The 14,365-nt window shown below is 44.0% G+C and overlaps 1 protein-coding gene across 4 annotated transcripts in view; it reads right to left on the bottom strand.

The window, feature by feature from the left end:
- Positions 1 to 14,365, bottom strand: part of BBS9 (Bardet-Biedl syndrome 9) — a 629,867-nt gene that overhangs the window by 405,214 nt on the left and 210,288 nt on the right. For all 4 annotated transcript variants that reach the window (XM_082258749.1, XM_082258751.1, XM_082258748.1 and 1 more), the window contains exon 10: positions 10,571 to 10,700. In XM_082258749.1, the coding sequence (XP_082114875.1) occupies positions 10,571 to 10,700 (130 nt within the window). The remainder of the gene's footprint in view (positions 1 to 10,570; positions 10,701 to 14,365) is intronic.

Raw genomic sequence — 14,365 nt, 5'->3', positions numbered from 1 at the left:
ATCCCTTAGTAAACTCTGTGGCTTATTGTTTTATACATGTATGTTGTTTCTTTTCTTTTTGAGATAAAAAACAAAATAGGATGTCTAAAGTACTAAGTGAATTAATGAAAAAGCTAAAAATCTACCTTATTTAAGGAAGACTAAAATAAAGCAAATTAAAAGTGGTTCTAAAGGCACAACGTTTTTACCTTAAAGCATTCTATGCATTAAGGTAAAAAACCTTCTGCATGCTGCTCCCCTCCCAACCTTGCCTAAATACTTACCCAAGCTCGATCTCAATCCAGCGATGTGCACAAGAGCAGTAACTCTCTCGGCACTCTCTTCTCATTGGACAGAGAGGCAGCAGAGGGAGCCATTGCCTCCTGCTGCTCTCAATCATAGCCAGTGAGGAAAGAGCGGGGAGAGGGGCCAAGTTGCGCTTTGTGTGTCAATGGACACACAGATCCAGCTCAGGAGCAAGCACGCATGAGTGCCCCCATAGCAAGCGTCTTGCTATGTGGGTGCTCGGCAGGGGGAGGAGCCCAGAGTGCTAGCAGGTAAGTATAACCTGTTTGTTATTGGACAAAAAATAAAGATTACATTTAGAATCACTTTAGCTATTCTTGATTAAAGTTGTACACATTTTGTACATGATCCCTTGCAGCCAAATTAGGCAGGGGTTGCTGGGATAAAAGTTATCTTGACATAAAGGAAAAGGCTTCAATCCAGGACGGTAAATGGCATGGAGAATATTCATTTATAAAAAAGTAAAACAAGAAACATAGGGAAGTAACTCTCATACCATGTAATTAAAATACTACTAAGACTTATAATTTAATCATTGCAGTTAATTAAAGTTGAGAGTGTTTTTCTTGAAATTAAATCATTGCAGAATAAAATTTTCCATTATTAAAAAGTCACCCTCTCTTGTTCTGCACTAGTGCTTTAATGATAGGCTGATGGCAGTTACATTGAGGAACTGCAGATGCGATGGAGGGGAGGACAAATATTCTTATTATAACTGAATGGAAATGCTTAACAGTGCCTTTATTTTAAAGACCTTTTGTCACCTCACCCACTTTCCTTTTTTAGGTCTTATTTTTTACAGCACCCATTTAAACTTTTTTTAAATAAACTACTTCTTATAATGGTCAGACTATACAGTAATTGCCAAATTATCAGTTCTACCCCTATTCAAGTCATATTTGGATTGTGACCAGCACAATGGCAAGTTGGGTAGTAGAAGATGTATGAAGAACTCTATTAACTATCTAAATTGCACTATTACTAATATAAGCTTATCAATCAAAGCTCCGACCCCTTCAACAAAGTGAGCAAAGACTTGCCATTTATTTGCAGTATTTTTAAATTACACAAGCAGAATATGTAGATAATGATGGGAACAAAAGAATACAAACAATGGCAGAACTACCGCTATAGCTGCCCATGCAACTATGTGGCCAATGTCGAAAAGGAAAGGAGGGGGGTGGCAGCCCTGAGATGAGAAGGGGTAGACTGAAAGAAGCTTCCCTTGGGTTTCCTGCATTTAGACATTCTGAAGAGCAGCTGCGGGAGCCATAAGCTGGAGGGCTGAATGGTCCAGTACCAAGTATTGCTACATCAGGTATCACAAGAAATAATTTTAGTTCAAAGTCTCCTCTAATGAAGAGCAACGACAGACATCTTGTGGGGATGGGTATCCTCCAGGGAAAGAAGTCCCATTCTTTCTCTCACAGTCATGTATACTGTCAGATGAATGGAGAGAATATAGGGGATTTTTCACTTCCAGTTCCCATTAGGTGCCCATACTGACGGCAAAGAACTGAGCTCTGTTATTGCAAAGTCATTCTTTCTAATTTTTAGAGACTCTTTGATGACTGGCGTGGTACCACTAGATTGGTTCAAGGCCACATTGGTGCCTATGAATAAAAAAGGAGCAAAGCCTTTACCAAGCTACTACTACTGGTTAGTTTAACTATAGTTGGGAAGATACTGGGGAGTTAAAATAATAGACCACATAGAAGAGTTTTTGCTAGAAAACAATATATTTAGCCATAGGCAGCATGAAATCACGAAGGACTTCACCAATAAATCTGATTTATTTTTATGAGGAAGTAAGCAAAAACTTAAACAAGGGAGTGGCTGTGGATATAATGTACTTGGATTTAGCAAAAGCATGGGACACAGTTCCCCCAGTTCCCCACACATGGCTAAAGTTAAATTCTAAAGGCTTAGAGAAATGGGATTTTGACTTACCGTAAAATCAATTTCTCTGATGTTCATTGATGGACACAGGTCCTGATTCTTCTTAACCACTGGGTTATACTGCCCCCTACAAGAGTAGGACACTTGGCCGGAAAAAGCTTGACTACGCCTATGGGCAGTCCAAGGGGGTATACACCCACACTCAGTTTTGTTACAAGGAATGTCAGAAGAAAGCCAACTCTACAGAGGGGTGGGTGCTGTGTCTGTCAATGAATATCAGAGAAATGGATTTTACAGTAAGTTAAAAATCCCATTTTCTCTTTCATTCATTGACAGACACAGCTCCTCATTCTTCTTAACCATTTAGACGTCCCAAAGAAGTGTTGAACATGAGGGGTGGGAAAACAGCAGAAAAAAATTCCCAAGGCTAACCATAGCCAACCAGGTAACATGGAGCTCAACCATGACAACTGCAGCTCACCTGAAAAAAAAAATACACCCTCAAAGAGGACCAGGTCCACTAAACAGCAGCCTGCAAAACCTTGCAGTCAAAAGAAGCATCTGCAGATGCCAACACTTCCACTTTATAAAATGTTGTAAAAGTATGCACTGACGACAAGATGGCCGCCTTGCAAACCTGCAAATGCCTGATGACAGAAGGCCCAGGAGGCATTAAGCGCCTGAGTAGAGTGTGTCTTAACAGGGAAAAGAGGAACCTGACCCCCTAATTGAATAGGCCTGTATCACTGCCTGTCTGATCCATCTGGAAATGGTCGCAGCAGTTGCGGCCAACCCTTTGAGGTCCAACTTTGAGTACAAATAGTGAGTCTGACTTCCTAAAAGACTCCATAGCTGCCAGGTACTCCCTGATTGCCCAAACCACATCTAGGGAATGTAGAGCAATTTCATTAGGATGTTTAGGCCTGAGACATAGGGAAGGCAACACAATGTGCTCATTCAAAAGGAAATCAGAGCCGACCTTTGGAAGCAACAACAGACAGGCACAAATAACCACCTTAGCTCTGTAAACCAACAGGTAAGGGGAAGGACAAGACAATGCCGCCAGCTCTGACACCCCGCAGGTAGAAGTAATAGCCAGCAAAAAGGCCACCTTCTGGGACAACGGAATTTTTGAAGGGAGATTCCTGGATAACTGACAACACCAATTTGAGGACCCACGGCGGTAATGGAGACCGCACTAAAGGAAGCAAGTGTCGAGCTCCCTGGATAAAGGTACGTCATCAAGGAATGTGTGGCAAATGGGCGTTAAAAGAAAATCGCCAAGGATGAAACCTGGCCCTTGATGGTTCTAAAGGCCAGGCGCTGCTCAACCCCCCTGTTGGAGGAATGCCAAGATTCGAGCCACCGAAAAGAAGCAAGGGAGAACCCCAAAAGACTCACCTAAAACCAGCGACTGTAAAGCAGGATGGAAGATTTGCTGAGAGGAAATCTCCAAGGAGCATCGGCGACCAGCCGTACCAGATCGGCAAGGACAGTCTGGAGACATTAGAAAGACCGGAATCCCTTGCTGCCTTGATCCTGCACAGGAGTCTTTGCAGAAGTTTGAAAGGGGCAAAGGCATAATTCAGATGCTACTGACGCCAAGGAGCCCCTAATGCGGCCCCCATGGTGATTGACATAGGCCACGGCTGTGGCATTGTCCGATTGAATTCGTACTGGACACCCCTGAAGATGAATTGTCCAAAGATCCAGATAAAATCTGAATCGCTTGGAGTTCCTGTACATTGATCAGCAGTCTGGACTCTTCCAGAATCCAGACCCCTTAAGCACAAGCTGTGCCGAGGACGCTTCCCCACCCAGACAGGCTGGTATCCGTGGTAACAAACGCCCAGTACAGGGGGAGAAAGATTTCCCTGTCAAAGTGCCGGAGAACAAAGCCATTTCAAGAGACTGTGGATTTTTGTCCCATTTCACCGGAATCTCCTGTTGCAGAGATCTCGTGTGGAATCGTACAAACTGAACCACCTCGAAGGTAAACACCATCAGGCCCAGAACCCGCATGCAAGCCTGGAGGGATGAAAGTCTGTTGGACAACAGAAGCTGAATTACCTCCTGCAATTTCTGGAGTTTTTCCAGAGGAAGCAACTCTCTTGCTGAGGCCAAATCCACTCAGATAGTCCAGTTTTGTGGACAGAACCAGAGCAGACTTCTGAAGGTCCAGAATCCAACCAAGCTCCCTCAGAGATCACAGAGTAATCTCCAAGATGCCCATCAGAGCAGTCAGAGACTCAAATTACAGAAGAAGATTGTCCAAGTACCCCAGTACCGCGATCCCCTGCTGACGCAACAATGCTAGCACCGGGGGCCAATACTTTCTGGAGACCCGAGGAGCGGAGGCGAGACCAAAGGTAAACGCCATGAACTGATAATGCTCCTTGCCCACGGCAAAGCGCAGGAAGCGCTGGTGATCGGCACATACTGGTATGTGAAGGTAGGAGTCCTTGATGTCCTTGATGAAAATCCCCCAGATGTAGGGACGCCATTACTGTGCGAATGGACTCCATTCAGAACTTCTGTACCCGCACAAAGCAGTTTAGCGCCTTGAGGTAAATAGTTGGACGTACCTTGCCTTCCTACTAGGGAACTGTAAACAGGTTCAAGTAAAACCCCCTAAAACATTCCAAAGCCGGAACCGGGAAAATCACTCCATGAAGTAACAAATCTTGCACTGCCCAAAAGTGACCCCGTAAGCGATCTGGGGACAAGTGCAGGTTGGATGGGAAGAACCTTTCCGGAAGAACAGACCAAAACCGAATCTTGTAGCCGGACTAAATGACTTTGTGGACCCCATTGACCTGTACCAGAGAGGTCCACGGATCTGGAAATCAGCGAAGACGTTCCCACCACCCCAGATTCAGGGGAGGGCGCCCCTTCATGCAGAGGAAGCCTTTTCCACAGGTCTGGAAGAGCCCCTCATGGCTTGCCAGACCAGGTCCTCTTGGAACCCCTGGGAGAGGCCCTGAAATACTTTTATCCCTTGAGGGATAAAAAAGGCCTCTTATGAGCCGAGAAGAATGGCCCATGTCTACGAGAGGGCTCCTTGACCTCGGTAGACTGCGGAAGAAGAGTACTCTTCCCCCCTGAGAGACCCTTAACGATGTCATCCAAGGAAGCTCCAAACAGGCGATCCCCCACAAAGGGTGGATCAGATAAGGCCTTCTTAGAAGTCTGGTCCGCAGACTAGCATTGTCAGCCAGATAAGACGTCGAAGGACCACTGCTGATATAGACAGCCTAAAATCAAAGGACCCGCATCCAAAGAGGCATCACAGATAAACAGTAGCTCCTGGATCAACTGATCCGCTAGCTCCACAAGGGCAGATGGAAGCCGTTTCACCTCCAGTTCCCGGCGTAAAAATTTAGCCCACTAGTCAGAGTTTGCGACACCAGGGCAATAGTAAATACCGGCCTAAGCACCGAACCAGCCATAGTGAAACATACAATATGGTGGGCCAGAGCTTCCACTCTCCTATCAACTGGGCTATTAAAGGCCAAGAACTCTTCAACTGGAATTAAGGTAGCTCTATTTAACCTGGAAATTGGCAAGTCCACTACAGGTGGGACCGTCCACTTTTTAAGCGGGGAATCCTTATAAGGATACCGCACAGCAAAACGTTTAGGAACAACAAGAGTGCGTTTTGGACAACCCCACTGTTATGTGACAATGTTGTCAAAGTAAGCAGGAAAGGGGAACACCCCTGCCACTGTGGAGGACCTGTGGTTGATGCCATAAGGGACCGGCACCTCCGACACAGCATCTCTGCCATGTTTCAAATTTCACACACTGAAACAATCAGTACATCCACCAGTGCCTTTTTCATGCATGGCTAGAGGAGCAGAGGAAACATCCTCACTGTCTGAGCACTCAGGGTGCGTGGACACAGAAAAAGTAGGGTGACTCGTGTCCGCGGCGGCTGAAACAGATTCAGGATCTGATGGAAAGATGTGGCAGGGGAAGGCGGTGGACGCTATATACCAAGGTTACCCGAAAAACATAACAAACCAGGGGAAGGCCACCGACCACAATTCCACAAGGGGGATGCCGACCCGGGGTCACGATTGGACCACCTACTGGACCCCGCAAAAAACAAGGGGGCCGCCCTCCGAGCCCCTCCACAGAGGCCCGCACAATAGGAAATAGCCCCCTTAAAAGGGGGCCGCTCGCCTTGACACGGACGCGCAGGCAGGGTATCCTGATGGTCCCACAGCGCTAAAGGGGGTAGGTGCCCTCTACAATAATGGCAGCATGGTTGCTATCAAAAATTAAACTGTCCCCACAGTGCCACCACTTCCAAGGGAGGTGCCAAGCTGGCCACATGGCCTAGTAGGCCGCAAGATGTGGCCTCAATTTGTGTGGAGGCCCAGCCGGAAATGCACTCATCCCAGCCGGGCTCACTGGGGCTGCCCTCCCAACGGAGGCAGACTCAGCTGCTCCCCCAGCCCAACAACTGCAGCAGGGAGCCCAGAGGACATTCCTGCCCCAGTCACCAACCCCCAGGGTAGCAGGGAGATCCTGCTCAACCCCCCTCCCCCCCCCCCCCGTTGCGCACCAGGCAAAACCCAGTCAGCAGCAACTCCGACAAACCCCCCTTAAGAGCATGTGGCAAAAGCCAGCACATAACCTCACCCAAGAAGGGGGGGTGGGGGGAGTTTTGGGGGGCCTGAATACCAACACTGACCACCAAATTTTTAGAGGGCTGAGGGGGGGGAGGAACTCAGGGGTCCCACCGTCCCAGGGAGGGGACCACCTCCACCCCAAAACCCTCGGAGCGGGGACAACTACTTACCATACCAGGAACAGGGTGGGCACTGCTCCTGACAGACCACCGATCCATCGGGATGTGGGTGGCTATCAGCCAGGAGGAACACTGCGACTCAGGCTGAGGCCAGGTCGTATGCACCCTCGCGAGATGTTTAACTCGCAGGCCAGCCCCCGTTCAGTGAGGCTATGTCGCGTGCGGTCGCTCGCCAGACTGGGGGGGCCCTCTGGATCTAGATTATCCAGTCGGTCGCCCAGTCCGGCAGTTGATAGTAGATTCTCACAGTAACAAAATAACAAAGATAGGAAAAAATCCACTCAAAAGGAAAAAAATTGCCAGGACCAGAGATCCAAGCAAGGAACTAGGTCCTTGCTAGAAAAAAACTGAGTGCCTATAGCTAAATGTGGCTGTATACTCCCTGGGACTGCCCATAGGCATAATCAAGCTTTTTCCTGCCTAGTGACCTATAACTGTAGGGGGCAGAATAACCCAATGGTTAAGAAGATCAGGAACTGTGTCCGTCAATGAGTGAAAGAGAAATTTAGTTTGTAAATGGATAAGAAACTGGCTAAAACCATATTGAGCTGATAGTGATTAAATATTCATACTCTGAATGGCCAAGGGTTATTACCATGGTTCTCTGTTGATACCCTTACTTTTTAACCTATTTTTAAAGGATATAGAGTTTTTCAATAAAAGTATCACATCAGTCTTTGCAGATGACACCAAGCTATGCAGTGGAATAACGTCCTGACAGGATGTCTCCAATTTATAAGCTGACCTCAATGCACTATTCATTTGGGCAACTATGTGGCAACTATGTGGCAAATGAGGTTGAATTTTGATAAATGTAAAGTTATGCACTTGGAGGCTAAAAACTTGTATGCATCATACATGCTAGGAGGAGTACAACTGGGGGAGTCAATGGTAGAGAAGGATCTGGGTGTGCTGGTAGATCATAGACTTATATATAAATATCATGCAATGCCAAGATACAGTTTCTAAAGCAAGCAAAATTATTTCTTGTATTTAAAGAGGCATAGACTCCAGAGAGAGAGAGCTTTAGTAAATTTCCCCTGTAATCTCCACATACGGAAAGGCCTCTCCACGGAAAAGAAGTTCACATTTGCAAAAAATTCAAACTCTGACACTAACGCGAACCAAAACACCTTAGCGTTAATGTGTGATTCTAGGGTGTTTAACACACAATAAAATAGGCACCCCAGCCACCCACCAACTGATTTTTATATTAGAGGGAAAGTGTTTTTTTCCACCTCACTGATATTTGATAAACGCTTGTCAAACATGCTGTAAACGCACAGTAAACGTGCTGCAAACCCTACAGCTGCATATATGGCACATTACCATAGACAATTTTCAACTCCTCCCAGACTCGACATGTAGCTTAATTTTTGCCACACAGCAACAACACGAAACACAAAGGGTACATTTTTTTTAAAACAGAAGCAAAGCAAATACTACTTTTTTCAAAAAAGTACAGCTCTGTCTGCTGTCCATATTATCCATTGTAGGCTGCTTTACTAGCCTTTCAGAGAGCAGCAAAAATGTCCCCAATGCCTGTTTCTAATGTCAGTGTGAACACAGCCTAAGAGCTGTGATGATGTGGAATAGACTCCATGAAGAACTAGTTCTGGTCAGCTAAGTTGACTGTTTTAGAAAAGAGCTGGATGCATTCCTAAATGCCCAAACTATAACTAGAGACTAACATTTATAGACAATAACACCAGAGATTGTTGATGCTGGGTATATTCAATTGTCTCCTGAGGATCAGGAAATACTTTTTTTTTTGCTCAAGAAAATTGGATCATGCTTCATAGGGGTGTTTTTGCCTTCTTCTGGATCAAAGGTCAGTATAGGATTGTGTATCTGGAGGTTTTCTATTTTTTTTTTTTTTTTAATTGTTTGGACTATTATTATTATTATTATTATTATACAGGATTTATATAGCGCCAACAGTTTGCGCAGCGCTTTACAATGTGAGGGAAGACAATACAGATACAATACAAATTAAAACAGGAGGAACTAGAGGGCCCTGCTCGTTAGAGCTTACAATCTAGACTAGATAGACTTGTGTCTTTTTTTCAACCTAACTAATTATGTAAATAAACACAGCAGTGGCCGTGCTTTCTTGGTCTGATATGTATCTTTAATGTTCTCTAAAACAATCACTTTCTTAACCTCTTGCCGAACGCATACTGTATATGGAGGCAGAGTGGCTCTCCCAGGCAAAATCCTGTATGCATACGTGATTTGCCTGGAAAGAGCTAGGGGGCGAGCGCGCTCTGATTGCCGCATGACACTCTGAATCGTTCCCCGCTGAGAGAGAAGGACGGTCGGCTGTTGTAAACACAGCCGACCGTCCTTCTCCCTGGGATGATCACAGAGCTCATGTGATCCTGCTATATAGGATCACATGTCTCTATGGCCATCTCAGAAGCCCAACCCCATACAGTTAGAATCACTCCCCTAGGGTCACATTTAACCCCTTGATCACCTATACTGTTAACCACTTCCCTGCCAATGGCATTATTACAGTAACAGTGCATATTTTTAGCACTGATTACTGTAGTAATGTCACTGTTACCCCAAAAGTGTCAAAATTGTCAGTTAGGGGTCCGATCTGTCTGCCGCAATCCTGCTAAAAATCGCAGATCGCCGCCATTACTAGTAAAAAAAAAAAAAAAACAATAAAAATGACAAACATTTCTCGTAGTTAGTAGATGCGATAACTTTTGTGCAAACCAATCAAAATACGCTTATTGCGATTTTATCAAAAATATGTAGCAGAAAACAAATTGGCCTAAAATGTTAAAAAATTTTGATTTATATATTTTTTTTTCATGTCATATAACAGAATGTGAAAAATATTGTTTTTTTTTTTTTTGTTTTTTTTCAAAATTGTCGCTCTTTTTTTGTTTATAGCGCAAAAAATAAAAATCGCACAGGTGATCAAATACCACCAAAAGAAAGCTCTATTTGTGGGAAAAAAAAGAAGCTCAATTTTATTTGGGTACAACATCGCACGACCGCGCAATTGTCCGTTAAAGTAACGCAGTGCCGAATCGCAAAATAGGGCCTGGTCAGTAAGGGGGAAAATCTTTCGGTCTTAAAGTGGTTAATGTGCAACAACGCAGTGTTAGAGGGTCTTAAAACTGCATTCAGTGCAAATGAACCTAATGCTGTATCGTCTGTGATTGTCTGAAAGACTACCCAATGAGTCCAAGGCAGCACTGTCACTGCTGTGGGTTTTTTATTTAATAAAAAGTTTTATACTTAGAAGGGCACCCTAAGATCACATATAGACATGCCACTTCTTTTAAAGTCCAAGGTTAGTCAAACATATCTTTAAAAATTAGCACAAAGGGCATTACATACAGTAGCTGCAAGATTTCCCTTGTGCTGTTAGCTACTTGGTTGAAATATTCTGTCCACCGATTCCACCTCCCTCCCTTCAGCCCCTGCTACTGTAAACTTCCAGTGCCATGGGGGTTATTAGAGCCAAGGGACAGACATACCTATGTGAAGGTATAACAATTGTTTAAGACAGTAGTAAAACTAAGTATGTGGTTTATCATAGACACTTACTGGAAGTTGGCAACTTTTACTGCAACTGGAACATGTGGAAGCTGCGCTGCCCACTTTAGTGTCACATCCTGATACACAAGCAGCATGTTATTATGGTTTCCGACCAAAGAGTTTATTGTTCCTTCGCTCACTGTTGAATGACAAGAAAAGATTGTAAGAAAATGCCCAAGTATAACAAGACAGACATCACATTTTCCTACTTTCTATTTATTCACATAATATCCAATACAAACAATTATCGAAGACTGCAACTGCATACGACGCACAAAGCATATACACTTTTCTTATTATGGGCTCTACTATCAAATCATGAGAGAGCTTACAATACTAGTCAGACTTAAAATACAGCTAAAGGCAAAACTTTTTTTTTAGGTTTTGGATGGAGTGGAAAGGGATTAGAACACCTGTCAGTTTTTAATGCTGTCTGTGCCCCCGTTCCGGAGATTCACCCTCTCTATTTTTCCTGTTAACCATTGTTATTGAAAGGGAAAGTAAAAGAAAATCTCACATTTTAGGTTGTCTCCAGAAAAATAATAAAAGGAAAATCTTCCAATGGGGACACTAGTTCTAGTGACCTAGGGGTCCCCAAGAAATTCCTTTAATTTGCAGGGATTTCCTCTCACTTCCCGTTTGGTTTTGAGACAGGAAGTGAAGGGAAATCTCTGCAATGAAAAACCGATGGCAAAAAAAAAAAAAAAAAAATCTGACCAGGGTTATAACCCTCTCTTGCATTATGCAAAATAAAATAAAAAAAAAGAAATGTGCCCATAGTTCTTCTCTAACCACATCCCACCCGGGGGACAGAAGAATGACGGCTGGGCGGGGGATCAGTTATCTTGAATGGGTATTCAGCAGGATAAGCCGCTCGTGCGTGCCCCAGAGCAGCCATCAGTGGTGCGGTGTGTCCCTTTCCTCAGTTCGCACTAACAAGGCGCGAGCAGAGGAGAGCCAACCAGCGGCTCCCCTGATGGGGGGGGGGGGGGGAATCTGCGTTGATAATCAGCGCATTGATTATCAGTACAGCCCCCCAACAGAGGTGCCCACAACTGATGACAAATAGTGCCTATCAGATGCCAATCAGTGCAAATAAAAATGCCAATCATTGTCCATCACAAAACCGAGAAATAGTGGGTTTTAAAAGGAGTTTTTCAGCTACAAAAAACACTCTAAATCTGGTAAAAGCTTGAAAACGCTGAAAAATGTGGCTATTCTGCGTTTATCAACATTTGTGAACCATAAGCTTTTGTGGGAGCATAGTTTTGCTAAAAAACAGCTTTAGTGCCGGTTCACATTTCTGCGATGACAGAGATCGCATATAATTTGGAGCGCACTGCTCCTAAAATTACATGCGATCTCTGTGCAGTGCAAATTCAGCCATCGCACCAAACATGAACAGGACCCTTTTTTTGGCCCGCAGCAGAATCGGATTGCATAGTGGTTGCCCAATTCTTTTTTAAAAAGCATATACCTACTCAAATCCGTTTAGTTGAAAAAGAGGGTGGAACTCTGCTTTAAAAGAAATCAGCACAAGGGATATTAGTTACCTTCAGTCCCTTGTGCTGGTGTGTCCTCTTTTTGCCATCTTCCTCTTCCGATGCACATCCCCCACCCCACCCCTGGGGTGCAATGCACTTTAGTATTAGTAGAACTAAGGGGCTGGGACACACACTCAATAAGAGTGCCTGACTATGCCTGACTTTTCAGCCCAGCTTCTCCAGTTATTACAGCTTCCATGAATGAAACAGGATCTATAAATGAAGGAAGGGAGGTCGATTGAAAGATCTGCCCCCTCCAAACATTTTACATTATGACAACCAGCTCCATCTGGGGCTCATAATGTAGTATTTTACTGCTGCCCCTAATAAAAGAACATTCATTAAAAAGTGAAAATAGCATAAAGCATATTTATTTTTGTCCAATTCACACAGAACTGTACATGCAGATTCACTGGACAAACCACTATTTTTATTATTAGGCCATTTTATTAATAGGTCTTCTTATTATTTCTGTTGAAAAATGTAGCACTATTGAAGGCTCCACAGCTGGTACCTTTTACCTTTGGTAAACAATTTTACTGGGACAATCAGAGGGCAGAATTTTGACTACCCATATTTATAAAAAGGGCTGGCTGAATGGCAGCTGCCAACACAATTATGGAAGAACTTCATTGGTTGCTGAACCCTATCACAAAGAACCTTAACGGTAAGTAGTTTTCTTCGATTAACCCTATTTACAAGTGAAACTTCATAAGTATAACTATTGTGAAGGAGTTGTAGAAGGGGATACGTCAAAAACCTATTTAAAAATATGAATAACACTTAACCGTACTGGTCGGATGTTAAAAAGATTACTTAACAATTTACAGATTTTCTGATACCAGAGGATCCTGCCTTCTTCTTACTCCACTGATCACAAATTCAGTTCTTCGTCAAAGGGTAATGCCGTCAAAGCTTGTATTACCGTGTGCTGAAAGGATGCTAACCCTCCTTCCATTGTCATGTGGCTTAATGAAATCAGGAGCTTTAATGCTCTGGAGGACCTGGTGCTGACCAGCCAAAGCAGGAAGGGAGCAATATACTAAAATATGGTCATACTGGAACACGTTTGTATATTCAGATGATGGCAAAGCCCCCTTGGAAAACTACTCTGGAGATTGAAGTCTTCCTGCCCTTGCTTGCTTGCGGTGGCACACATGCACATTATCACCCTGGTTCCCCTCTCCCCCATTTTTTTTTTTTTTTTTGTTTCTTCCCTTCACCACCTTTTTTGCCTGAGCTCTATCTTTCTGGCGCCTACTGGCATCCTTTAGCCTCTTTGTTCCCTTTTAAAATTAGAGTATCCAGTGTACTTCTTCAGAATGCCTACAACTGTCTCCCTGGTCCTGAAAGTGAGATTTTAACTGTGTTTATTTATTTATTTATTTTCTCTTTGTGTAGGAATACCTTGCATTTTCTATATCTCGCTTTATGCTTCCTTCATACTTTGGATTACTTCTATTGTACTGTATGTGCGTTATTGCATTGATTCTGTATGGTTATACTCTGTTGGATGCTTTATTCCTTTATAAAATAAAGAATTTGAAAAATAATGAATAACAGAACGAATGTGCTGCCATTTATATCCATAGATGTAACACTAAGCTCCGGTTTGAAAAAAACTTTCTATTTATATATGTACTAAAAAAAAAAATTGTATTGCTCTCAGGCCCCTCCGAATCTCCACTCTCCATTCCTGCTGTGACCTGACTTACTGTTATATGGTGAGTACATTCATTCTCCATTGTCCTACTGTATGTAGGAGCGTAGTCACCCACTCCTGCTCGCTTCCGAGATGGACTATAGAGTAAGGACTATGGGCTTTGTGGTGTGCATAGAGGAGTGCATATGACCACAACTATGGTAAACTGCTCATTTAAAAAAAGATGGGAACTTAAGGAGAAAAAGAAAGGTTGGGAAGCTCATAGAGGTAATTACAAGGAAGCAGAAAAACAAAGTAGGAAACTATTTCATGAACAATAGATTACAGAGCCATTAACCACTTTACCGCTAAGTACTGTAATAGTACTGCGGCAAAGTGGCTCGTTCCCATCTGACGACGTAGACCTACGTCGTCAGACTCCTCCCCTGTAGGTGGCGTTCGCGCGCCGCCGGAGGAGCGCTCCCGCTGTTTTCATTCACAGCGGGAGTTGGGCCAGGGGAGGAGCAGCGGCGATCGCCGCTGCTCTGCCCCGATCGTCGGGGATCTAGTGTGGAGATCCACCCGCCTGTGTAAACACAAGCGGGCGGATCTCCTCAG

This window comes from Pelophylax lessonae (assembly GCF_965119305.1).
Source record: "Pelophylax lessonae genome assembly, chromosome: 5".
Classification (NCBI taxonomy): Eukaryota; Metazoa; Chordata; class Amphibia; order Anura; family Ranidae; genus Pelophylax; species Pelophylax lessonae.
The sequence above is the reverse complement of the archived record's forward strand: the minus strand, read 5'-3'. Positions and strand labels throughout refer to the sequence as shown.